This window comes from Sapajus apella, unplaced genomic scaffold, assembly GCF_009761245.1.
Source record: "Sapajus apella isolate SASKATOON/1434 unplaced genomic scaffold, GSC_monkey_1.0 scaffold62, whole genome shotgun sequence".
Lineage (NCBI taxonomy): Eukaryota > Metazoa > Chordata > Mammalia > Primates > Cebidae > Sapajus > Sapajus apella.
Genome location: NW_022437002.1, coordinates 16,905,471 through 16,931,535, shown reverse-complemented (window position 1 = coordinate 16,931,535; position 26,065 = coordinate 16,905,471). Strand labels below are relative to the sequence as shown.

The 26,065-nt window shown below is 51.7% G+C and overlaps 1 protein-coding gene and 1 non-coding gene across 6 annotated transcripts; both read left to right on the top strand.

Moving 5' to 3' along the window:
* Positions 1-20,084, top strand: PTCH2 (patched 2). 5 transcript variants are annotated; one of them, XM_032247367.1, is made up of 22 exons: positions 320-691; positions 1,635-1,827; positions 9,842-10,031; positions 10,139-10,208; positions 10,387-10,478; positions 11,132-11,327; positions 12,063-12,184; positions 12,475-12,622; positions 12,707-12,838; positions 12,932-13,087; positions 13,169-13,261; positions 13,577-13,702; positions 13,792-13,910; positions 14,013-14,361; positions 14,489-14,801; positions 14,894-15,036; positions 15,119-15,299; positions 15,433-15,713; positions 15,825-15,962; positions 18,590-18,732; positions 18,810-18,909; positions 19,336-20,082. In XM_032247367.1, the coding sequence occupies exons 1-22, from the start codon at positions 620-622 to the stop codon at positions 19,588-19,590; spliced, it is 3,612 nt and encodes a 1,203-aa protein (XP_032103258.1). In that variant the 5' UTR covers positions 320-619; the 3' UTR covers positions 19,591-20,082. The 5 variants fall into 5 exon arrangements, with proteins under 5 accessions (XP_032103260.1, XP_032103257.1, XP_032103259.1 ...); XM_032247369.1 differs by having other exon boundaries at positions 1-691; positions 12,932-13,261; positions 18,590-18,727; positions 19,336-19,460; XM_032247366.1 differs by having other exon boundaries at positions 4-691; positions 12,932-13,261; positions 14,489-14,625; ... (1 more) ...; positions 14,894-15,299; positions 19,336-20,084.
* Positions 20,085-22,075: 1,991 nt separating this feature from the next.
* Positions 22,076-22,190, top strand: LOC116529669. Its single transcript, XR_004259597.1, has one exon. It is a non-coding gene; the product is annotated as a U5 spliceosomal RNA (small nuclear RNA).
* The last annotated feature ends 3,875 nt before the right edge of the window (positions 22,191-26,065 follow it).

Below are 26,065 nucleotides of genomic sequence, written 5' to 3'. Positions count from 1 at the left end.
AAAAGTGTAGCCCTAACAGGGCCCGCAAACGGCCTTTCTCAGCGTCAGCCTATCTGAACTTACACTTGGCCGCCGTTGCGCCTCTCCGGGATCCTCCTCCCTCCTCCTCCCCGGGGCCTCGCAGGCCGGGGGGAGGCGCGGGGTGGCCCAGCGTGGGTGGTCTCGTGCCCCGCCCCCTGCGGCGCCGTTACCTAGCAGCGGGTCGGGCCGCGCGGCTCGGGTAATTTGCGGGCCCCTCAGCCAATGGGAGGGCGTCGCCCGGGCCAGCTCCCTTTTTCTGGAGCTCCAGCCGCCTCCCGGGCACTCCAGTCAGCACCTCCAGCCCTGCTGGGCGTCTCCAGCCAGCAATTTCGCCTGCGCGCGGGACCCACTCCTCTTCCAGCCGCCGCGGCCCACGGAGCGGGTGAACCCCGGCGCCGCGCCCCGGACCCGCAGCGCCCTGCACTCCTGCTTCCCAGCCGCCGTTAACACCCGCACCCCACAGTCTCACCCCCGTCCGCGCCTTGGCTGCCCCACTGAATCCCCACGCGGGGACCAGCGGTACCGGGAGGCCGGGCTAGCCTATGGGAGTTCCCAGATAATACGGGTTGGGGGCGCCCACGCCCCCATCCCCGCCAGCATGACTCGGTCGCCGCCCCTCAGAGAGCTGCCTCCGAGTTACACACCCCCAGCTGGAGCCGCAGCGCCTCAGGTGAGTAGAAGGGGAGCTGGAAGAAGGAAGAGCAGGGCCAGGTCTGTCACTCGGGCCTCTTCAGGGTTTGTGATGTCTTGACGTGCTGTGTGTCATTCGTTGACTGAAGGCAAGTGAGCGCTAACACGGCAAGTAAGTTGTGCGTGTGTGTCTGTGTGTCTGCGTGTCTGTGCCTCCTGTGTCTTCTCGTCATCTGGCCAGTAAGAATGAGTGTCTGTGGGTTCACCTCTGTGTCCACCCAACGACAGGGGTGTGTGTGTGTGTGTGTGTGTGTGTGTGTACATATGTATCCTGCTCTAAGAAAACGGGCCTATGCGGGCTGGGCCCAGTGGCTCACGCCTGTAATCCCAGCACTTTGGAAGGCTGAGGTGGACGGATCACCTGAGGTCAGGAGTTTGAGATCAGCCTGGCCAACGTGGTGAAACACCGTCTCTACCAAAAATAAAAATTAGCCGGGCATGGTGGCACAAGCCTGCAGTCCCAGCTACTTGGGAGGCTGAGGTGGGAGGCAGAGGTTGCAGTCAGCAGACGTTGCAATCAACCGAGATTGTGCCACTGCACTGCAGCCTTGGCGACAGACAGAGACTCCATCTCAAAAAAATAAAGAGAAAGAGAGAGAGAAGGAAGGAAGGGAGAAAGAAAGAAAGGAAGAAAGAAAGAGAGAAAGGAAGAAAGAAAGAAAAGAAAGAGAAAAAAGGGAGGGAGGAAGGAAAGAAGGAAGGAAGGAAGAGAGGGAGGAAGGGAGGGAGGGATGGAAGGAGGGAGCTGGGGGTGGCGGGTGTTAACATCTTCCAAGTTTGGACCTGTGTCTGTGTTGGTGCTCCCTGTCCCACATCTGGAAATCTAGAAGCTAGGGCTTGGCAGCGGTTATACAGGGTGAGAGGGGAAGGATTTCATGCATTGTTGCAGTGATGCCTGGCTGACCCTTCTCTTTCTATCCCAGATCCTAGCTGGGAGCCTGAAGGCTCCACTCTGGCTTCGTGCTTACTTCCAGGGCCTGCTCTTCTCTCTGGGCTTCGGGATCCAGAGACACTGTGGCAAAGTGCTCTTTCTGGGACTGTTGGCCTTTGGGGCCCTGGCATTAGGTCTTCGCGTGGCTATTATTGAGACCAACCTGGAACAGCTCTGGGTAGAAGGTGAGTTGTGGACACTGGCCATAGCGGCTCAGGTACGGTGAGCCCAAAGCAAGAATGGGGTGAGGAGCTGGCTACTGAGCCTGGCCCTGGGACTGGAGGGGCACCTGCTGGTCAGAGTCTATACATCTGGGCATCAAGGAACACTGCTCCCTCCCACACCCATAAATGGCTGTCTGCAGACCCTGTGAATTGGGTGTATAGAATATTTGTCTATTATTTTGTATGTGTGTATTTAGCATTTATTGGTAACTTTCTATGTGTTAACATAGAAATGCATCAGAGTTTACAAAGGCAGCTAAAACAAGGCTCATCTTTCAATAGCAAGGAAAGTAAAATATGTGCTGGAATAACTAAAATACAATATAGAGCACCCGGTGATTATGTTGTATAAAAGAAGGCAGGGAGAAATCACTTCTGACCAGGAGAATCAGAAAAGTTAGAACTAGAAGGCTGAGGAAACTGAGTAAATCATCTGGCCAAGCCTCCAGGGAGAGGGTTCATACACCTGGGCCCAATTAATGAAAAAGCATGACAGAATTCACAATTTGAGACAACAGCCAGGGTCAGGTGGGATCAAATCCAGAAGCATGAAAGAATTCTTTTCTTTTTTTTTTTTTGAGGTGGAGTCTTGCTCTGTTACCCAGGCTGGAGTGCAGTGGCACAATCTTGGATCACTGCAACCTTCAATTCCTGGGTTCAAGTGATTCTTCTGCCTCAGCCTCCCAAATAACTGGGATTACAGGCACCCGCCCCCACGCCGGCTAATTTTTGTATTTTTTGGTAGAGATGGGGTTTCACCATGTTAGCCAGGCTGGTCTCAAACTCCTGACCTTGTGATCTATCCACCTAGGCCTCCCAAAGTGCTGGGATTACAGGTGTGAGCCACCATGCCCAGCCTAATTTTTGTATTTTTAGTAGAGACAGGGTTTCACCATGTTGGCCAAGCTGGTTTCGAACTCCTGGCCTCAAGTAATCTGCCCACTTCAGCATCCCAAAGTGCTGATTACAGGCGTGAGCCACTGCACCCAGCCAGAATGATTTCTTCTTAATAATTTCAGTATGACTCTCTCCTTTCCTGAGGCCTGGTTTCATATGGCAGCCCTTAACAGAAGTCAAACTCCAGTCTAGTTTTCCCTGGGAAATTTGCATTTTGTAGGCTCCCTCAGCCCTGGCCCATACCCAACGGCAGAGCCCAGGTTGGAGTCTCACACCCTTGAGTTATTCCAAATACTGGCAAGTCCTAGGATCCAGAGCAGATGTTTCCCAGAGCTTGCCTGCCTCCTGGGCTCCCACACGTCCCCACCCTACCTACCCCCAGCCCTGCAGACTCTCACATCCATACACACTTTCAGCCAGCCCTGGGGTCCAGAGCAGATGTTTTGCTCTGTCTGCCTGTCTGCCCTCAGCCCCAGGACACACATGTGCATACACGCACATACACATACCCCCACCCACACTATTGCTGCCTGGGTGGTCTCAAATGACTCTTGGATTTCCTGCCACAACAGAGGCAGTCTCCCTTCCCCTCCTCCCTCTCCATCCCCACATCTGCCCCATCTAAACACTGCTTGAACCTCCACGTTTCCTTGTCCTCTACTACACTCCCGCATAGGAAAGGTTAGATCCCAGCAGGTTTTTGCTGTTGTTTGAGGGAGGGTGTTATAAGAGGATGGTAGCCAATTCCTAGGCTTTTTTCCTTTATTTCAGAATATCGCTCTGTCCTATATTGGCTGGGGATGAGGTAAAAGCAGTGATCTTTTTTTTTCAGAGAGATGGAGTCTCACCATGAGACCCAATCTCGAAGAAAAAGAGTAAGCAGATAGGGTGCAGTGGTTCACACCTATAATCCCAGCACTTTGGGAGGCCGAAGTAGGTGGATCACCTGAGGTCAGGAGTTCGAGTCCAGTCTGGCTAACCTGGTGAAACTCCATCTCTACTAAAAATATGAAAATTAGCCAAGTGTGGTGGTTCATGCATATAGCCCCAGCTACTCCAGAGGCTGAGGCAGGAGAATCGCTTGAACCCGGGAGGCGGAGGCTGCAATGAGTCAAGATCGTGCCATTGCACTCCAGCCAGGGCAATAAGAGCTGCAATTCTATGCAGAAGACAGGGATGGCGTTATATGAGTTGGTAGAACCACCGTCACTTAAATACCTAAAGCTAAAACCTTAGGAGTTGGCCTCAGTTCTTGCTCGTCCAATTGGTTACTAAACTAGTAAATCCTTGTTTAACTCTCTCGTAACAGACCCATCCTTTCTACTTTGTGGTCACTGCTCTAGTTGAGGCCTTGTTCCATCTCTAGCAATATACTCCTGATTGTATCATTTAGAATACCTTCAGATCAGGCATGGTGGCTCATACTTGTAATCCTAGCACTTTGGGAGACCGAGGTGGGAGGCTTGACTGAGCCCAGGAATTCAAGACCAGCCTGGGAAACATGGCAAAACCCTATTGCTTTTTCTTAAAAATTAAAAAATAAGGCCGGGCACAGTGCCTCATGCCTGTAATCCCAGCACTTTGGGAGGCCAAGGCAGGCAGATCATGAGATCAGGAGTTCAAGACCAGCTTGACCAATATGGTGAAACCGTCTCTACTAAAAATACAAAAATTAGCCAGTTGTGGTGGCACACGCCTGTAATCCCAGCTACTTGGGAAGCTGAGGCAGGGGAATCACTTGATCCTGAGAGGTGGAGGTTATAGTGAGCCGAGATAGTGCCATTGCACTCCAGCTTGGGCGACAGAGGGAGACTTCGTCTCGAAAAAAAAAAAATTAAAAAATAAGGCCAGGCATGGTGGCTCATATCTGTAATCCCAGCATTTTGGGAGGCCGAGGTGGGTTGATCACCTGAGGTCAGGAGTTTGAGACCAGCCTGGCCAACATGGCAAAACCTCGTCTCTTAGTAGAGACAAGGTAAAAATACAAAATTTGGTCAGGCATGGTGGCATGTGCCTGTAATCCCAGCTACCTGAGAGGCTGAGGCAGGAGAATCACTTAAACCCAGGTGGCAGAGGTTGCAGTGAGCAGAGATTGTGCCACTGCACTCCAGCCTGGGTATCAGAGAAAGACTCCATCTCAAAAAAATAAATAAATGGGCCGGGCATGGTGGCTCAAGCCTGTAATCCCAGTACTTTGGAAGGCCAAGGCAGGCGGATCACCTGAGGTTGGGAGTTCCAGACCAGTCTGACCAACATGGAGAACTCCAACTCTACTAAAAATACAAAATTAGCTGGGTGTGGCGGTGCATGCCTGTAATCCCAGCTATGTGGGAGGCTGAGGCAGGAGAATCGCTTGAACCCGGGAGGTGGAGGTTGTAGTGAGCCAGAATCACGCCATTGCACTCCAGCCTGGGCAACAGGAACGAAATTCCATCAAAAAAAAAAATAACAATAATAAAATAAATAAGTAAATAAAATAATAGAATGCTCTTAGCCACATGAAAGAGAAAGAAAGGAAAGGAAGGAGGGAGGAAGGAAGATTGATTTGTTATTCTCTGTAACCGGAAGTCTGGTTAATTCAGTTAATTCAGCAGCCCAAGGACATTAGCAAGGACCCAGTTTCTTTCTTTCTCCTCTGCTGTCTTCAACATGTTGGACTTTTGTCCTCAGGCTTATCCCAAGGGGGCTGCTGCAGTGGCAGGAAAAAGAAGCCATTCTTGTCTTGCATGTATTTTTGTTTTTGTTTTGTTTTGTTTTATAGAGACAGGGTCTCACTCTTTTACCCAGGCTGGAGTGCAGTGGCACAATCACAGCTCACTGCAGCGTCAAACTTCTAGGCTCACACAGTCCTCTTGCCTCTTTCTCCATAGTATCTGGGACTACAGGCACACAACACCACGCACAGCTAATTTTTTTGTTTTTTTGTTTTTTGTAGAGACTCAGTCCCACTGTGTTGCCCAGGCTGGTCTTTTTTTTTTCCCCCAAGACAGAGTCTTGCTCTGTCACCCAGGCTGGAGTGCATTGGCGCGATCTCAGCTCACTCTAAACTCCTCACACCACACCTGGCTAATTTTTGTATTCTTAGTAGAGACTGGGTTTCACCATGTTGGTCACGCTGGTCTCGACCTCCTGACCTGGTCTGCCCACGTCAGCCTTCCAAAGAGCTAGGATTACAGGCCTGAGCCACCACACCCGGCCGGCCCCCAGGCTGGTCTTGAACTGGTCTCAAGCGATCCTCCTGCCTTTGCCTTTGAAGTGCTGTGATTACCTGCATGAGCCACCGTGCCTGGTCTTGCATGTCTTTTTGAAAGTGAAGAAAAATTTAGGCCAGGTGCGGTGGCTGACGCCTGTAATCCCAGCACTTTGGGAAGCCAAGGCGGGCAGATCATGAAGTCAAGAGAACGAGACCATCCTGGCCAACATGGTGAAACCCCATCTCTACTAAAAATACAAAAGTTAGCTGGGCGTGGTGGCACACACCTGTAATCCGAGCTACTGGGGAGGCTGAGGCACGAGAACTGCTTGAACCTGGGAGGCGGAGGTTGTGGTGAACCAAGATCGCCAATACACTCCAGCCTGGGCGAAAGGGCAAAACTCTATCTCAAAAAAAAAAAAAAAACAGAAAAGAAACTGAGGAAAAATTTATTAGAAGCCTCTCAGCCAACTTCTCATTTGATGTCTTTGGGGAGAACTATGCAGCATCCTATGCGGAAATCCTAAACTTGCCAAAGGCAATGAAATTACTGATTGGCTTCTTAAACTAATCAAGTTTCACCTTCTGATGCTGGGGAAGAGCCCAGCTGTCCCTAATCACTAGGCCTTTCCAAGGATGGCCACCAAAATCAGGGTCTTTTGGAAGGGAGGAAGGTGCTGACAGCCTCATTTTCAAATCTGCCTCCACAGCACTGCCCTGTGGCCAATCTCCATCTGGCCAAGTCAGTCCCCTTCTTAGAGCCCTTCCACCAATTTCTACCAGATTCTGTGAAGTCAAATATAAACTCCACAGCACACACTCTAGGCCCTCCATAATTGGACTTGATTGCTTCTCCCGCACTGTCACTGGCTCCTCCCTGGCTCACTCTTAGCAGTACCGAAACACTGAGCCTTTGACAGTTCCCTGCACACACTTGGTCCAGGACACCTTTCCTGACTTCTTCTCGGGGGCACCTCTTATCATTCACAACTCACAACAGTGTATTCACAAAAATACATTGTTAGGTGATGAAAAAGTCAGATCATCTCTGTCAAAATCTACCAGGACTCCCATTTCACCCAAAGAAAGCTTAGGTCCCTACAGTTGCATATAGGCCCTTACAGGTGAAACTTCTGGACCAAAGATTATGAAGCATACATATTGCAGTGTTGCTTTCCCCAAAGAGTATACCATAGTGCCCTCCCATAGCGGATTAGAGTGTACTCCTGTAAACCAGCAATGAGTGCTATCAATTTTAAAGTTTTTCGGTAAATTATTAGATAGTAACTTATTATTTTTATTTGCATTTATAGGATTACTTATAAGGTGGACCCTTTTTCCACATTGGTTAGCCAGTTATATTTTCGCATCAGTAAAGACATAAAAGTTTGGCCAAGCATAATGACTTATGCCTGTAATCCCAGCACTTTCAGAGGCTGAGGTGGGAGGATCACTTGAGCCCAGGAATTTGAGACCAGCTTGGACAACATGGGGAGACCCTGCCTGTACAAAAAATACAAAACTTATCTGGGCATAGTGGCACACACCTGTAGTTCCAGCTACTTGGGAGGACTGCTTGAGCCAGGAGGTCAAGGCTGCAGTGAGCTGTGATCACACCACTGCACTTCAGCCTGGGTGACAGAGCGAGATCTTGTCTCAAAAAAAATTAAAAAAGAGAGACAGACAAGTTTTTTTTTAATGTATTGATCTTGATGTTCTCCCTCCTGTCTTATCTCCTCCACACTCACCTGCAGTCTTTCTTTCCTTCAGTTCCTTCTCATTTTTCTGTCACATCATTTCTCTTCCAGCAACTACTGAATAATAACTCCATATCTGTACCTACTATGTGCCATGCAATTTCCTAAGTACTTTACCTGCACTGATTCTAACTCTACCAAGGTAGTCACTGAGGCAGGAGAATTGCTTGAACCTGGGAGGCAGAAGTTGCAGTGAGCTGAGATCACACCACTGCACTTCAGCCTGGTGACAGAGCGAGACTCCCTCTCAAAAAAAAAAAAAAAAAAAAAATGCCAGTCATCATGGTGATTCACTTCTGTAATCCTAGCACTTTGGGAGGCCAAGATAGATGGATTGCCTGAGGTCAGGAGTTGGAGACCAGCCTGGCCAACATGGTGAAATCCTGTCTCTATTAATAATACAAAAATCAGCTGGGCGTGGTGGTGCACACCTGTAATTCCAGCTACTCAGGAGGCTGAGGCAGGAGAACCACTTAAACCCAGGAGGCAGAGGTTCCAGTGAGCCGAGATTGTGCCATTGCCCTCCAGACTGGGCAATAAGAGTGAAACTCTGTCTCAAAAAAAAAAAAAAAAAAAAAAAGTCAGGGGAGGAAGAAAAAGAGTAGGTGGAATCTGGCAGTGTGGGGAGCAAGACAGGAAGACTGTTTTCATGAGGCGAAGGCCAGGAATGTGACTGTCGGGGGGCGGGGGAGATGTGAGCATATGGGTAATTATGTGTTGGGGTTACCAAGGATTTGGGGCTTTTGTGAGTGAGAAGAACATGGGTTTGAAAAAGAGATTAGAGGGCCAGGCGCATTGACTCATGCCTGTAATCCCAGCCCTTTAGGAGGCTGGGGTGGGAGGATCGCTTGAGCCCATTAGTTTAAGATTAGTTTGGGCAACATAATGAGACCTCATCTCTGCAAAAAAATTAAAAATTAGCCAGGCATGGTGGCAAGCGCCTGTGGTCCCAGCTACTCAGGAGGCTGAGGGGGGAGGATCACCTGAGCCCAGAAGTCAAAGCTACAGTGAGCTGTGATCAGGCCACTGCACTCCAGCCTAGGCAACAGAGCAAGGCCCTATCTCGAAAAAAGATTGGGAAGCATGACAATCTCAAAGAGGCTTGAGTTTCAGAGAAGCAGTACTGTGGGTCCCAGCAGGCAGCAAAGACTAACAGGAGGAGACCTCCAGACAGGCGGAAACAGCACAGGGTCTGAGATGAGACCAAATCCACAAAGCCTCCAGAGGTGAATTTGGCCCTCACTCTTCCCCACATCATAGTTAGGTGATATCCCCTTATAATGTCCCCACCTCCTCCAGGTCCCAGCTACAGCGTAGGACCCTATGGCCAGCATAACGCAGGACTGGAGGGGAGCTAAGATCCAGGAACCTAAGGCAGCCTGGCACTGGACTCCCTGTGTTCTGGACAGTGGGGGTGCTGAAAGTGATCTGGACTCCTCCCTCCCCTTGGCCCACTATGATTTCACCCCTGCCAGGGCTCGTGAGCTGATTCCATGCACTTCCTGCCTGAGAGGGAGCAGAAACCTGAATGGCTGTCCAATCCTCCCCCTTGCCCACACCAACACAGGGCCCATGATTACCAGACACTCCCATCCCTACCCACCCTCTCCCCAGAACAGCTTGCAGAAAGGTGTGTGTGATATAAATCACTGCCCGGAGCAACCTGAACTAAGAACCAACCCCAGCCCTAGACCTGTTTTTTCAGGAAACCCTCCCAGCAGCAGCCTCCCTATTTCCCCTAGTGGCCCTCCTTGTCCTCCCCACCAGAGCAGAGAGGGACTGAATGAAGGTTCCCTTACCAAGATTCCCCCACAACTCCCCTGCCCAGGGCCAGCTCATGCTGATTGTCATTTTTAAGTTTATGCCCGAAGCCCAGCCGACATGGTTCATGCTTAGCCTAGACCACACAAGAAATCCGCAGAGAGCACAACCCAGGCTTCCCCACTTCCCTGGCAGAGCTCCAGGACCAGAAGGCTGGGGAGTCGGCCTGGGCCCTAATGAGGCCCTCAGGGATAAGGCAGGGCTCCTCTCCCACTTGTCTGGGGAGGCCTCAGAGTTAGGAGCCCCCTTCCCTAGTTCTGACCTGCCCAGGCTGTTTCTCCCCAGCTTTCTCTCTTTGCTCTGGCAGTGGGCAGCCGGGTGAGCCAGGAGCTGCATTACACCAAGGAGAAGCTGGGGGAGGAGGCTGCATACACCTCTCAGATGCTGATACAGACCTCACGCCAGGAGGGAGAGAACATCCTCACGCCTGAAGCACTTGGCCTCCACCTCCAGGCAGCCCTCACTGCCAGTAAAGTCCAAGTATCACTCTATGGGAAGTGAGTCTGGCTGAGCCCCTGAGCAGCTGGGGGTGAAGTGTGCCATGGGGGTTCTGGAGTGGGAATCCCCCTCTTCTGCTGATCTCGTGTGCCCCTGGCTGTTGCAGGTCCTGGGATTTGAACAAAATCTGCTACAAGTCAGGTGTTCCCCTTATTGAAAATGGAATGATTGAGCGGGTAAGTGTCCTGAGAGGGAGCAGAGGCGGAACCTTTTCTGTGGCGTGGGAGGACTCAGAGAGACGCAGCAAGCCCCACGGCCTGCAATCCTCCCCCTTAAAACTAAGGAGGGGGATTGCAGAGGGCATCCTACAAAGGCTGTGGGGCAGGACTGATGTGGCCCGGGTGTCCCTGGCAGATGATTGAGAAGCTGTTTCCCTGCGTGATCCTCACACCCCTCGACTGCTTCTGGGAGGGAGCCAAACTCCAAGGGGGCTCCGCCTACCTGCCGTGAGTGCCAGAGCTGCTCCGGGCCCTGCTTCATCTCCCGCTGGAGCCTCTCCCAGCAGAAAGGAGGGGTCGGGGGAATGAGGTTGATCAAAACCTTACCAAGACCCTGATTACCTCCCAGGCCAGGAACAGAGCATGGGCTTCCGCAGGGCGCTCTCCACATCCCCCTTCTTCCCTCTGAAGGAAGGAAGACCGTCTTATTTAGACAAAACTAAACACAAAGATCTGTTAGCTCCGAGCAAAGGAGAAAAAGATGCCCAGAAAGAGGCTTTGCTGGGGGGAATTACCTAGGTGTCTGCTAAGCTGTTGCCCAGGCGAGAAAGAAAACCCATTACAGGCATGTGCCTGCTGGTTATATATTAGAACCAAGCACAGACAGCTTGCTAAGGGACTCAGTGACGCCTTTCCAGGCCCTTTCTATGTATTAGGTAACCCTGCCCTGATATCCTCTTGTACCCATCTACAGCTCACTGCAGCACCCTGGTGGGCCTATGCAGCCTGGCAGTTCTGAGAAGCTGAGCCTTGCACACCCTCCATATTGAGGGACAAATCAGCAGATAAGAGAAGAGTGGGGCACAGCATGGGGCCCCAGTAGCAGTTTGGAGCCTGGGTTTTCATCCCTGACCCTCGCCAACCATGGGCTTTCCCCTCAGTGGCCGCCCAGATATCCAGTGGACCAACCTGGATCCAGAGCAGCTGCTGGAGGAGCTGGGTCCCTTTGCCTCCCTTGAGGGCTTCCGGGAGCTGCTAGACAAGGCACAGGTGGGCCAGGCCTACGTGGGGCGGCCCTGTCTGCACCCTGACGACCTCCACTGCCCACCTAGTGCCCCCAACCATCACAGCAGGCAGGTGGGTTCCAGCCAGGTCTGCAGGGAAAGACTGTTTTCCTTCCCTTTCCCCTCCTCATACATTCCTGTATTCTGCGGGAGCAGACAGCTCTCTGCCCTGACCCCCACTTCCTGGCCATTGTTACCCTGCTCCCACTGTGCCAGGACCCCAGTGTTCCATTCCCATTCCTTATCCTACAGAACCCTCAAGTGGTATATGAATCCCTTTTTCCTTTTATAAGGCTGGACTTTTCTTTTTGAGTCTTGCTCTGTCGCCAGGCTGGAGTGCAATAGCTTGATCTTGGCTCACTGCAACCTCAGCTCAAGCAGTTCTGCCTCAGCCTCCCAAGTAGCTGGGATTACAGGCACCCGCCACTACACCTGGCTAATTTTTGTTTTTTCAGTAGAAATGGGGTTTCACCATGTTGGCCAGGCTGGTCCCAAACACCTGACTTCAGGTGATCCACCTGCCTCGGCTTTCCAAAATGCTGGGATCACAGGTGTGAGCCACTGTGCCCGGCCAAGGCTGGACTTATTATCAAAATAGACTCATATAGGGTTACTAAGAACACAGTAGATAAGCATGAATATCATACCTGGTTTCCCAAGTGTCTTTACAGCCCTGCGAATGTGGTCCTTCAGAATCCACCAAAGCTACGCCAGCTCCTCCCAGCAGCCTACTCTCTGCTCCCCCTTGTGGCTTCCTAGTTATCTACGGCCAGAGCCTTAAACATTAACCGCTCCTATTCCCCTCCAGGTTCCCAATGTGGCTGATGAGCTGAGTGGGGGCTGCCATGGCTTCTCCCACAAATTCATGCACTGGCAAGAGGAATTGCTGCTTGGAGGCACGGCCAGAAATCCCCAAGGACAGCTGCTGAGGTAGGGCCTCTGCTGGGAGTTGATGAGGGGACTCCATGAATGAGAATCCATATTGTAATGTCAGGCAGCTCTGGCAAAAGCCCCTGCACATTCTTGCCAGGTGTATAGGCCAGGCTGACCCCTTGTTCCCCCCCACACTCCTCGCCAGGTGTCTGGGCCAGATCTGACATTTGTTCCCTCGAATACCCTTGCCAGGTGTCTGGACCAGCCAGACCCCTGGTTCCCCCCCACACCCCTTGCCAGGTCTCTGGGCCAGCTCTGACCCCTGATTCCCCTGCACCCCCCACCAGGGCAGAGGCTCTACAGAGCACCTTCTTGCTGATGAGTCCCCGCCAGCTGTACGAGCATTTCCGGGGTGACTATCAGACACATGACATAGGCTGGAGTGAGGAGCAGGCTGGCACAGTGCTACAAGCCTGGCAGCGGCGCTTTGTGCAGGTCAGTCAGTATGGACAAGGACAAGGGGGATGCCCTGAGGCCACTCCCTCCTCCTGCCCCCTCAGATCCACCCTGTTTCTCCAGCTGGCCCAGGAGGCCCTGCCTGAGAATGCTTCCCAGCAGATCCACGCCTTCTCCTCCACCACCTTGGATGACATCCTGCATGCATTCTCTGAAGTCAGTGCTGCCCGTTTGGTGGGAGGCTACCTGCTCATGGTGGGTCCTGCACTGGGCACCTTGCCCCCACCCCGCCTCCACCCAGTGCCCACCCTGGGACCCCCTGTCTGAGACTGCCCTTTCTCCCCACAGCTGGCCTATGCCTGTGTGACCATGCTGCGGTGGGACTGTGCCCAGTCCCAGGGTGCCGTGGGCCTCGCTGGGGTGCTGCTGGTGGCCCTGGCGGTGGCCTCAGGCCTTGGGCTCTGTGCCCTGCTCGGCATCACCTTCAATGCTGCCACTACCCAGGTACACCAGGACTGCAGGGCCAACTCAGTGCCAGTCGCCAGGCTACTGGGTCCTCCAGCTGCCCACTCTCTGCCCCTCCAGGTGCTGCCCTTCCTGGCTCTGGGAATTGGCGTGGATCACATATTCCTGCTGGCACACGCCTTCACAGAGGCTCTGCCTGGCACCCGTCTCCAGGTGGGGCCTCATCCTCCAGGGCTCATCTGAGGCAGCTCAGCCTATTGGTTAAGAGCCTCTTGGTTCAAGTGACCTTGGGCTGCTAATGAACCTCAGTGCCTCAGTTTCCCCATCTGTAAACAGGGGATCCATAAGATAACTCAAGTTGAGTGCTTAGAATAGCCCATGACATGTGCATGGTACCCAGTAAGTGCTAGCTGCTATGTTATGACTGCCCCACCTCCACACCCCAGGTTCCTGAGCCTCCCCTTGACTCTACCTTGACACAGCCCATCCCTTGTGACCTGAGGGCAGGTCCCCACTCTGTCCTGGCAGGACCGCATGGGCGAGTGTCTGCAGCGCACGGGCACCAGTGTGGCCCTCGCATCCATCAACAACATGGCCGCCTTCCTCATGGCTGCCCTCGTTCCCATCCCTGCACTGCGAGCCTTCTCCCTGCAGGTGAGGCCTCACATGGGGCAGGCCAGGGTGGGTGTGGAGCCGAGGCCAAGCTTCATCCAGCCTTCATGCCCCTCCTGTCCATCCCCCAGGCGGCCATAGTGGTTGGCTGCACCTTTGTAGCCGTGATGCTTGTCTTCCCAGCCATCCTCAGTCTGGACCTACGGCGGCGCCACTGCCAGCGCCTGGATGTGCTCTGCTGCTTCTCCAGGTACTGTCTGCACCCCAGCCCTCCTCCTGTGACCCACGCCAGCCTGTCCCCTTACCAGCATTTCAGGGCATAGACCTCTCATCCGCTCTCTGCCTCTTCCAGTCCCTGCTCTGCTCGGGTGATTCAGATCCTCCCCCAGGAGCTGGGGGACAGGACAGTACCAGTCGGCATTGCCCACCTGACGGCCACAGTTCAAGCCTTTACCCACTGTGAAGCCAGCAGCCAGCATGTGGTCACCATCTTGCCTCCCCAAGCCCACCTGGTGCCTCCACCTTCTGACCCACTGGGCTCTGAGCTCTTCAGCCCTGGAGGGTCCACACGGGACCTTCTAGGCCAGGAGGAGCAGCCAAGGCAGAAGGCAGCCTGCAGGTCCCTGCCCTGTGCCCGCTGGAATCTTACCCATTTTGCCCGCTATCAGTTTGCCCCCTTGCTGCTTCAGTCACAGGCCAAGGTAAGACTGGGTGGAACAGGACAGAGACTTAGTATCTCTGGGCCCATAAGGGCAGAGGGCTTAGTCCACCCCCTGAGGGGATGGGGGGCAGCCCTAGGGCCTCCAGCGGAGTTGCCATTTCCCACAGGCCATCGTGCTGGTGCTTTTTGGCACTCTTCTGGGCCTGAGCCTCTACGGAGCCACACTCGTGCAAGACGGGCTGGCCCTGACGGATGTGGTGCCTCGGGGCACCAAGGAGCATGACTTCCTGAGCGCCCAGCTCAGGTACTTCTCCCTGTACGAGGTGGCCCTGGTGACCCAGGGTGGCTTCGACTACGCCCACTCCCAACGCGCCCTCTTTGATCTGCACCAGCGCTTCAGTTCCCTCAAGGCCGTGCTGCCCCCACCGGCCACCCAGGCACCCCGCACCTGGCTGCACTATTACCGCAACTGGCTACAGGGTGAGAGGCGAGGAGACTGGCAGGGTGGCGTGCTGCAGGAAGAAGCGACCTGGGGCCACCAGCTAACAGAACCGTATGCTGGTCTCTCCCAGGAATCCAGGCTGCGTTTGACCAGGACTGGGCTTCTGGGCGCATCACTCGCCACTCGTACCGCAATGGCTCTGAGGATGGGGCCCTGGCCTACAAGCTGCTCATCCAGACCGGAGACTCCCAGGGGCCTCTGGATTTTGGCCAGGTTGGGAAAGGGCTGGAAGGGTTGGGGAGCACAGTGGCTGCAGGCTTCTGGGCCCAGGACTTCAGCCCTCTGTGCTCTGCAGCTGACCACAAGGAAGCTGGTGGACAGAGAGGGACTGATTCCACCCGAGCTCTTCTACGTGGGGCTGACCGTGTGGGTGAGCAGTGACCCCCTGGGTCTGGCAGCCTCACAGGCCAACTTCTACCCCCCACCTCCTGAATGGCTGCACGACAAATACGACACCACGGGGGAGAACCTTCGCAGTGAGTCCCAGGGGGAGCTTAGCAAGATCCTCAGCCTCGCCCACACAAGCCCTGAGCCTGAGGCCCTGCCTACTCTGCCCCATGCTCACCGCCTGGTCCCTTTTCCTCTTCTCCCTTCCCCTCCCCTCCGCAGTCCCGCCAGCTCAGCCCTTGGAGTTTGCCCAGTTCCCCTTCCTGCTGCGGGGCCTCCAGAAGACTGCAGACTTTATGGAGGCCATCGAGGGGGCCCGGGCAGCATGTGCAGAGGCGGGCCAGGCTGGGGTGCACGCCTACCCCAGCGGCTCCCCCTTCCTCTTCTGGGAGCAGTATCTGGGACTGCGGCGCTGCTTCCTGCTGGCCATCTGCATCCTGCTGGTGTGCACTTTCCTCGTCTGTGCCCTTCTGCTCCTCAACCCCTGGACGGCTGCCCTCATAGTGAGTCCTTGCAGGAGTGGGGACAGAGAGATCCAGTGGCACCCACACCCTACCCTGGCCAGCCCGTCAGCCCTCCTGTCAGGATCCCTCCGTGAGCCCTGCCTCCCCCAGGTGCTGGTCCTGGCGATGATGACCGTGGAGCTGTTTGGTATCATGGGTTTCCTGGGCATCAAGCTGAGTGCCATCCCTGTGGTGATCCTCGTGGCCTCTGTAGGCATTGGCATCGAGTTCACAGTACATGTGGCTCTGGTGAGCACAGGCACCCTGGGGAGGGCCCAGTCAGCTGATTCAGTATTCAACAAATAATGTTCAAACCCCTACTATGTGCTAGGTACTATTTAAGAATTTGGGCCAGGCACGGTGCCCCATGCCTGTAATCCAAGCATTTTGGGAGGCCAAGGCGGGTGGATCACCTGAGGTCAGGAGTTCAAGACCAGCCTGGCCAACTGGCAAAACCCCGTCTCTACTGAAAATACAAAAATTAGCTGGGCGTGGTGGTGCACACCTGTAATCCTAGCTAGTCATGAGACTGAGGCAGGAGAATTGCTTGAACCTAGGAGGCGGAGGTTGCAGTTAGCCAAAATCACATCACATCACTGCACTCCAGCCTGGGCAACAGAGCAAGGCTCCATCTCAAAAAAAATTTTTTTTTTGGAAAAAAAATGAAAAAGAATATGGGATATAATAGCAATATAGTTTTTTACCTCCAAGGAGCTTATATTCTGGGGGTTGAGATAGACAATAATGCCTGGGCGCGGTGGCTCACGCGTGTAATCCCAGCACTTTGGGAGGCCACGGCGGGTGGATCACCTGAGGTCAGGAGTTCGAGACCAGTCTGACCAACATGGAGAAACCCCATCTCTACTAAAAATACAAATTAGCTGGGCATGGTGACGCATGCCTGTAATCCCAGCTACTCAGGAGGCTAAGGCAGGAGAATCGCTTGAACCCAGGAGTCAGAGGTTGCAGTGAACCAAGATCCTGCCATTGCACTCCAGCCTGGGCAACAAGAGTGAAATTCTGTCTCAAAAAAAGAAAAAAAAAGAGAAAAAATGGGAACCAGTGATTCTTTTGAATAGTTTTACTGTGGACCATTGTGGGATGGGCGAAGAAGGGTGACTCACACCTGTAATCCCAGCACTTAGGGAGGCTAAGGCTGGTAGACTGTTTGAGCCAGGAGTTCAAGACCAGCCTGGGCAACAAGGCGAAACCTCATCTCTGCAAAAAGATTGTAGGCTGGGCACAGTGGCTCATGTCTATAATCCCAGCACTTTAGAAAGCCAAGGTGAGCAGATCACTTGAGGCCAGGAGTTCAAGACCAGCCTGGCCAACTTGGTGAAACCCTGTTTCGAATAAAAATACAAAAATTAGCTAGGCATGTATTTTGTATTTTAAAAATAAAAATACAAAAATTAGTGTGGCGGCTGCCTGTAATCCCAGCTACTCAGCAGGCTAAGGCAGGAGAATTGCTTGAACCTGGGTGGCAGAGGCTGCAGTGAGCCAAGATTATGCCACTGCACTCCAGCCTGGGCAACAGAGCAAGACTCTGTCTCAAAAAAAAAAAAAGTAAACCAATTAGCTGGGCATGGTGGTGCATGCCTGTAGTCCCAACCACTTGGGAGGCTGAGGCGGGAGGATCACTTGAACCCCAGAGTTTGAGGCTGCAGTGAGCCATGATTACGCCACTGCCCTCCAGCCTAGGCAACACAGTAAATTCCTGTCTCAAAAAATAAGAAATGGGATGGTAGCAGGATGGCAATGTGGGCTTAATGGAGGGGTTCTACAAAGATACCTGAGATGCAGAGATACCAGAACCGAGGAGGGCCTCACCCAGGGCTGTGTATACTCTGGCAGAGGAAAGGGGGGACCCACAGCCCAGCCAGACTCCACAAACAGCTCCCTTCCTTTCCCCAAAAAAGATCTCAATTATTATTCTAAGAACAATATATGGTCCTTGAAAACAAACAAATCCAGCATGCAGAAAGATATAAAGGAAGTATTAGTAATCTTCCTAATTCTACTCTGAATTAGGCTACTCTGAAACGCTACTCTGAGAAGTAACTTATCACTTTGACGTCTGTCTTCTAGATGGACCAGTGATTGCCAAACTTCTCTTTATAGGACCAAATAGTAACCATTTCAGGCTTGGTAGGCCATAGAGTCTCTGCTGCAACCCTGCCATCGAAGCACAACATTGTTAAGACTATTCATTAACCAGTGGGCATGGCTGTTTCAACAATACTTCATTTGCAAAATAAGTGGCAGGCTGTAGTTTGCGCACCTTATTTTTGTTGTTTGTTTGTTTGAGACAGGCTCTCACTGTGTTGCCAAGGCTGGAGTATAGCGGTGCGATCTCGGTTTGCTGCAACTTCCACCTCCCTGGCCAAGCAACTTCCACCTCCCATCTCAACCTCCCAAGTAGCTGAGACTACAGGCCCACACAACCACACCCAGCTAACTTTTGTATTTGTTATAGAGACAAGGTTTCACCATGTTTCCCAGGATGGTCTCAAACCCCCGACCTCAGGTGATCCACCCACCTCAGCCTCCCAAAGTGCTAGGATTACAGGCATGAGCCACCATGCCCAACCTTGTTTCTAGAGACAGGGTCTCACTCTGTCACCTAGGCTGTACCCTATTTTCTACATGTCTGTGTGTCTAAGCTCACCAGACCCATCCATATGGTATTCCCTAAAATACTGTACAGTTTTAGGGAATACCATAAATGCTCCCTGTACAGTTCCCATGAACTTAGTTCACCTGGCCTTTGGTGGACCAAGGTATGGTTGAGCTCTGAAGACAGATACAGGTGGGGACATGGATCAGCTGGCCATGACTGGCAGAGGAGCAGCTCCAGGACCGCTCTGTTTTTCCAGGGCTTCCTGACTACCCAGGGTAGCCGGAACCTACGGGCTGCCCATGCCCTGGAGCACACATTTGCCCCTGTGACCGATGGGGCCATCTCTACATTGCTGGGTCTGCTCATGCTTGCTGGTTCCAACTTTGACTTCATTGTAAGGTAGGGGAGGGCTTGGGGCAGGGAGGCAGGGCTCAGGGCCAGCCCGGGCTGACTCACCTTCCCCCGCCCCCAACCAGGTACTTCTTCGTGGTGCTGACAGTGCTTACACTCCTCGGCCTCCTCCACGGACTCGTGCTGCTGCCTGTGCTGCTGTCTATCCTGGGCCCGCCACCAGAGGTGACCACACTCTCAGCACTATCCCTCTGTTCCCAGCCCAGGGGACAGGGTAGGGACAGGCAAGGGAAGGGGCAGAGCCAGGACAAAATAGCCCCTGTGGTACAGACAGGCTCAGCTCACAAGGTCCCTCCCCAACGGGTGCCACCAGCTGAAGGTGGCAGCCTCCTACTCTCCCCAGACACCATGTTCCTGCCCCTTAGCCCTCCTGGCTTCTTCATGGGACCCACCTTAGCCCTTTAGGATCCAGAGCAAGGTGCAGGGTTTGCCCCAGGCCTCAACATCCTGTCAATTGCCAGCTGTCATATCCTGCTGGAGACCAAGAAGGACCCCAGCTTCCCAACAGCCATGGTGATCCCCAGGGAGATGCTGAAGGGGCTGGGAGCCCCAGGGGCTCCTGGGCTCACTGGGGCTGGTGTCTCCCCACAGGTGATACAGATGTACAAGGAAAGCCCTGAGGTCCTGAGTCCATCAGCTCCAGAGGGAGGCGGGCTTAGGTGGGGGGCATCCCCCTCCCTGCCCCAGAGCTTTGCCAGAGTGACTACCTCCATGACTGTGGCAATCCACCCACCCCCGCTGCCTGGTGCCTACATCCACCCAGCCTCCGATGAGCCCCCTTGGTCCCCTGCTGCCACCAGCTCTGGCAACCTCACTTCCAGGGGACCAGGTCCAGCCACTGGGTGAAAAAATAGCTGAGGCACAGAGACCCTGTGTGGGCTGCGTGAGGTCACTGGGAAGCACTGGGTCAGGTATTAGATGCAGGATGGACCCCTGGAGGGCCCTGCTGCTGCTGGTCCCCCTCTCCTGACTCAGCCGTCACGGACCTCTCTGATAGCCATACAGAACAGCCATCTTCTTGCACACCCAGGCCTGTGTGGGCCTGTGTCTGTGTCACGTGAGAGTGAAAGCCAGCACTTCAGGCTGCAGTGCAGCCCTGTCCCCCTTCCGACCCCACACCACTGCCTGCCCAGCAGACCAAGCCCGAGGGGCCCTCCAGCACCCTTCCTCAGCCCCAGCCTCACCGCCTGGCGACTCCTGGGCAGGCTCTCCGTATCCCTGCTCACCTCCTACCACATCCATTATTTATATGAAGATGTCTATTTTTGTAGTATACATAGATGTTAGCTATGCTGAAAGTTTTATTTTTTAAAGAATGAAATATATTCTATGTGAACTCATCTTAAATGACTTTGGTGTGCTTTTTTTGGACAGAGTGGGAAGTTTGCAAGTGAACATTAGCTATTGGAAGGGGCTTCTGTGGTACCAGGGCCTGAGGTATTAGCTTCTCTAGGGAAAAGACCCCAGATTCTGGATTTTTGTCATATACTTGGTAATAGCATCTGGATTAAGTGCTTACTATACAAAATGATAAGAAATTTTGTTGGTGTGAAATCTTACTGTATTCATTCTGGAGACTGGGAGCAGAAAAAAAAGGAACCCCACCATGTGGCTTTCAGAGCCATCATATTCCCGCTCACCTGCCTCTCCAGACTCACCTCCTGCTTCACCCGCATGGGAAACACCATGGTAGAGGAGCAGAGCCATGCAGCAGGTGACAGGTGCAGTGCAGGCGGACAGGAAAGTGGCCAGTTGACGCCGAGATAGGTCAGCAGGGTCTGGGGAGCTTCTCAGGAGGTGTGCAGACCAAGGGAAAGGAGCCAGGTCCAAGAGCAACCTCTAGGGCAGAGGCCTCTGAAAGTTGGTAGTTGGCCTGACAGCTGAGAGGCATCTTTGGCTAGCCAGCCGGTGGATCAGTTGCAGGAACTGCCCAGAAACTGAGGTGCCAGCAGCTAGTGAGGACACAATTGAAGCTATTTGTTCTGTGGAGGTTGAACAGCCCCACTGAGCAGAGGCGTTGAAGAGTGGCCACAGCCCTGAATTAGAGCACGGAGCCTCACCCAGCAGCACGGGGAGGTTTGCAACTGCCCTTTCCCAGCCATTGACAGAGACACATAGACCCTGGGCTCCAACCACCCACTCACCAGGAATGAGGCCACCCCACAAACATGGCCTTCTCACATCCCACCCCACCTGGAGAAAGGCCAAGAAATCATGTTCTGACCAAAGACACAAAAAAGAAGAAACGACTATTGCAATTGAATCCACACTAAAATGCCTAAAAAGACTCGAGAAGTGGGTGTTGGTATAGAACCTAGGGTACACGGTACAACCAGCAGGTTTCTGTGGGGTCCAGAGGTATTAGCTTCTCTAGCTCTGGGTGGGAAAGACCCCAGATTCTGGATTTTTGTCATATACTTGGTAACGTCATCTGGATTGAGAGCTTACTATAGGGAGAGAGGCTGGATTTGGGTCCAGTAGTGTTTGGGTCACCAAGGAGGGGCTTCTAGGTGGAGCAGAGAGAACTCACCAGGCCAGAATAGTGCAAAGGGGGTCAGCCAGCTGTGCCACTTACCAGTGGAGTAACCCTGGGGCAAGTTACCCAGCCTCAGTAAGCTTCCTCATTTTCATCTTCCCAGGCCCAGGGAGATATAGTCTCTGCCTCTCACCCCAGCGCCCCCTCATCAGACACATGGGGGCCACCGTCTGGACAGGCTGAATTGGTCTTCAGGTCCATCTGCCATTCCCTTTGCCTAGAACACTTTCCCACCTCCCCTTGACATGACCCCTTATCACCCTTCTAAGTGAATTGAATCGGATGCCATCTCTTCCAGGTGTCATGCCTCCTATGAGGTCCCACTGCTCCTGAGTGTCTGTGTCCAGCTGTTTCCCCATCCCTCTCCCTAAGGCAAAGGCTCACTACAGGTAAGGAATGGCGGGACAGGACCCTAACCCCGGGGACAAACACCTGCCCGCAAAGCACTGGGCACCTGGCACCGCACACGGGGTGCGGGTCCCAGGAGGACCTGCAGAGGAGAGCAGCAACCCACGAGTCCCAGTGGTCCAGCCCCCGGGGCCCTGCCCGAACCACCCCAGCCAGCCTAGAGCTGCCTGTGATTGGCATACCCATGGTGCACCATGAAAAGACACCCTCACAATGCTTAGGCTCCCTCTGTGCAGGGGTTTCTGCACTATTTTAGGACATGATGCCTCTAACACGAGCTGTGTGCATAAACTACATGCAAGGAGTGCGTGCCGTGCAAGCACCCAAAAACCATACGAGTCTTAAGTGTTGGCTCTCTCTGCGAGGTTTGAAGCGGAAGTCAGACACACACTTTGGTTTCTCTTCAAATCATGTAGATCTTTTGCCTTTTACTAAAGATTTCCGTGGAGAGAAATAGTTTTGAGTCACTATGGAATTTTTTGAGGCCTTGTGTTTCATGACACTGAACTGCAAGTGTCGAAGATTAGATCTGTAAGCCACATGATTTTGAACTGCACTTCGTGTTTATTGGCTTCTGTGTGTGCCACCATGCCCAGTTAATTTTTTTTCATACTTTGTTGCAGATGTAAGAGATATAAAAATAGTGGAAAGCATTTTCCAGTCGTTACTTAAGCCTTATGTGGCTAGAGTTTCAGGGATGGTATATCTAGCTGCTAGGGATTTAGTGAGGCTCTTTCAGACTGATTTTTTTCCCCAATTCAACTGCGAATCCAAACTGTTTATGTGGTGAAGATACAAGGTTCCTTCCCTTATGAAGCTTTTCTTTTCTTTTGGGGGGCAGGGACAGAGTTTCGCTCTTTTTTTTTTTTAAAGATGAGGTTTCTCCATTATGGCCAGGCTGGTCTTGAACTCCTGACCTCAGGTGATCCACCCACCTCGGCCTCCCAAAGTACTAGAATTACGTGTGAGACGCCGCGCCTGGCCGAGTTTCGCTCTTGTCACTGAGTCTGGAGTGCAATGGTGCAATCTCGGCTCATTGCAACTTCCGCCTCCTGGGTTCAAGCGATTCTCCTGCCTCAGCCTCCCCGGTAGCTGGGATTATAGGTGCATGCCATTATGCCTGGCTAATTTTTTGTATTTTTAGTAGGGACGGGTCACCATGTTGGCCAGGCTGGTCTCAAACTCCTGACCTCGCCAGGGCCTCCTAAAGTGTTGGGATTACAGGCATGAGCCAGATTGCCCAGCCCCTATGGAGCTTTTCTAATGGAACCAAACACAAAACAAATTTAATAAATAACATAAATCCCGGATGAATAATATCTGTGAGAAGTGCCCTGTGGAAAGAGTATTTTGATAGAATAGTCTACCTCCTTCCTATTCCCTCTCCATAAGGGAGCTAACCTAGCTTCATGGCTTTAAGTAAATGCCATCTGATAGCTAGAGACCCCCCAGTTTATAGCCATCACCTGGTCCTACTGACTCCCACCTTCAAAGCATATGCTTCATCCAACCACATTTTACCACCTCCACTGCTGCCATCCTGCTCCAAGATCTCTTGCTGGATAATTGCAAAACCTCCCTAACTGTTTTCTCTAGACCATTCCTCTATCTTGCTCTTGCCCTTCTCTATCCCAGTCCTCCACATAACAGGCAGATTCTGGCGGGGCGAGGTAGCTCATGCCTGTAATCCCAGCATTTTGGGAGGCTGAGACAGGAGGATCACGAGGTTAGGAGATTGAGACCATCCTGGCCAACATAGTGAAACCCCGTCTCTACTAAATACAAAAAAATTAGCCTGGAGTGGTAGCATGCACCTGTAGTCCCAGCTACTCAGGAGGCTGAGGCAGGAGAATTGCTTGAACCCAGGTAACAGAGGTTGCAGTGAGCGAAGATTGTGCCACTGCACTCCAGCCAGGCAACAGAGCAAGACTCTGTCTCAAAAACAAAAACAAAAACAAAAAAAAGCCAAATTATTTTTTTTCTTTTCTTTCTTTCTTTCTTTTTTTTTTTTTTTCCACAGGGTCTTGCTCTGTCCACCAGGCTGGAGTGCAGAGGTGCAATCTTAGCTCACTGCAACCTCCATCTCCTGGATTCAAGCAATTCTACCTCAGCCTCCCAAGTAGCTGGGACTGCAGGTGCACATCACCACACCAGCTAATTTTTGTATTTTTTGTAGAGATGGGATTTCACCAGGTGGACCAAGCTGGTCTCAAACTCCTGGACTCATGTGATTTGCCCACTTTGCCCTCCCAAAGTCCGGGGATTACAGACAGGAGCCACCATGCCCAGCCCAGATTATTATTCTTTTAAAGTAAACCTGATCACACATCACTCTTCTCCACAAAACCCTCCAATGCCTTTCCCCATGACACGTGGCTCCCTGTAGATCTCTTGTCAAATGTTATCTCATCAGAGGTTTACAATCACTGCCCTGTATGAAATAGTCCCACTTCCACCACATAGCTGTCTTTTTAACCTGTTTTGCTTTTCTTCAGAGCACAAACTACTCCCTGAATTAGATCATACATTTCTTTACTTGTTTACTGAATGTTTCTCTTAGAATGTTAGCTCCATGGGCCGGGCCTGGTGGCTCACGCCTGTAATCCCAGCACTTTGGGAAGACGAGGAGGGCGGATCACGAGGTCAGGAGTTCTAGACCCACCTGGCCAACATAGTGAAACCCTATCTCTACTAAAAAATACAAAAAATTAGCCAGGCGGCCAGGCATGGTGGCTCACATCTGTAATCTCAGCACTTTAGGAGGCCGAGTCAGATGGATGGCTTGAGGTCAACGGCTCAAGACCAGCCTACCTAACAGGGTGAAACCATGCCTCTACTAAAAATACAAAAATTAGCCAAGTGTAGTGGTGTGTACTTGTTATTCCAACTTCTTGAGAGGCTGAAGCAGGAGAGTTGCTTGAACCCGGGAGGCGGAGGTTGCAGTGAGCCAAGATCGCACCACTGCACCCCAGCCTGGGCGACAGAGTGAGACTCTGTCTCAAAAAAAAAAAAAAAAAAATTAGCCAGGCATGGTGGTGGGCACCTGTAATTCCAGCTATTCAGGAGGCTGAGGCAGGAGAATTGCTTGAACTCGGGAGGTGGAGGTTGCAGTGAGCTGAGATCAGGCCATCACACTGTAGCCCGGGTAACAGTGCAAGATTTTGTTGCAAAAAAAAAAAAGAATGTTAGTTCCATGAGGCATTGGACTTGTTCGATGTATTTATTCCATGACCCTAAATCAGTGTCTAGTGCAAGAGCATTCAATGAATAATTGTGGAACAAATGAATGAATATGTTTTCTGAACACATATACAGAATTTAATCTGTTCCACTACAATTCTAAGTATTTTATAAAATTAACTAATTTAATCCTAAAAACTCTACTAAAGGCCAGGTGCAGTGGCTCACGCCTGTAATCCCAGCACTTTGGGAGGCTGAGGCAGGCGGGTTACCCGAGGTTGGGAGTTCTAGATCAGCCTGACCAACATGGAGAAACCCCATCTCTACTAAAAATACAAAAAAAATTAGCCAAGTGTGGTGGCTCATGCCTTGTAATCCCAGCTACTCTGGAGGCTAAGGCAGGAGAACTGCTTGAACCCAGGAGGCAAAGGTTGCAGTGAGCCCAGATCTCTCCACTGCACTCCAGCCTTCGCGACAGAGGGAGACTCCATCTTAAAAAACAAAAACAAACAAAAAAAAAGCTCTACTAAATATGTTCCATTATCTCCATTTTATAAATAAGAAAGCTGTGGCAAAGAAAGTTAATCACAAAAACAATATGTGTGGAGCTGGGATTCAAACGCAAGCATCCTGGCTCCAGAAGACACACTCTTGTTTTTATTATTATTATTATTTTTTTTTTTTTGGAGCAGATGCAAAACCAGACACACTCTTAATCACTATGCTACCTTTTTTTAACATGTTGTAATTGGTCTATGCTGTGCTTTTTTCATCAAAGATCATGGATTTTAAAAATATCATTATAGAAATATAACATTGTTAATATAACCAGTCCTCTAGTAATGGACATACTGATGATTTTCAATTTCCACTACCCAAACAATGCTGTCATGACATGGTAACTACTGAGTAAACACATTTTCTGTCTTGAGAGATAATGCCAAATAACATCTTTAATCTCTGTGCTATATATATACACTTTGTGCTATATATACTTTGTGATATATATATATATATCACAAAGTATATATATATATGTGATATATATATATCATATATATATCCAAATATATATATCACAAAGTATATATAGCACAAAGTGTATATAGCATATATATATATATAGTGTGTGTGTATATATATATATATAGTGTGTGTGTGTATATATATATATATATATTTTTTTTTTTTTTTTTT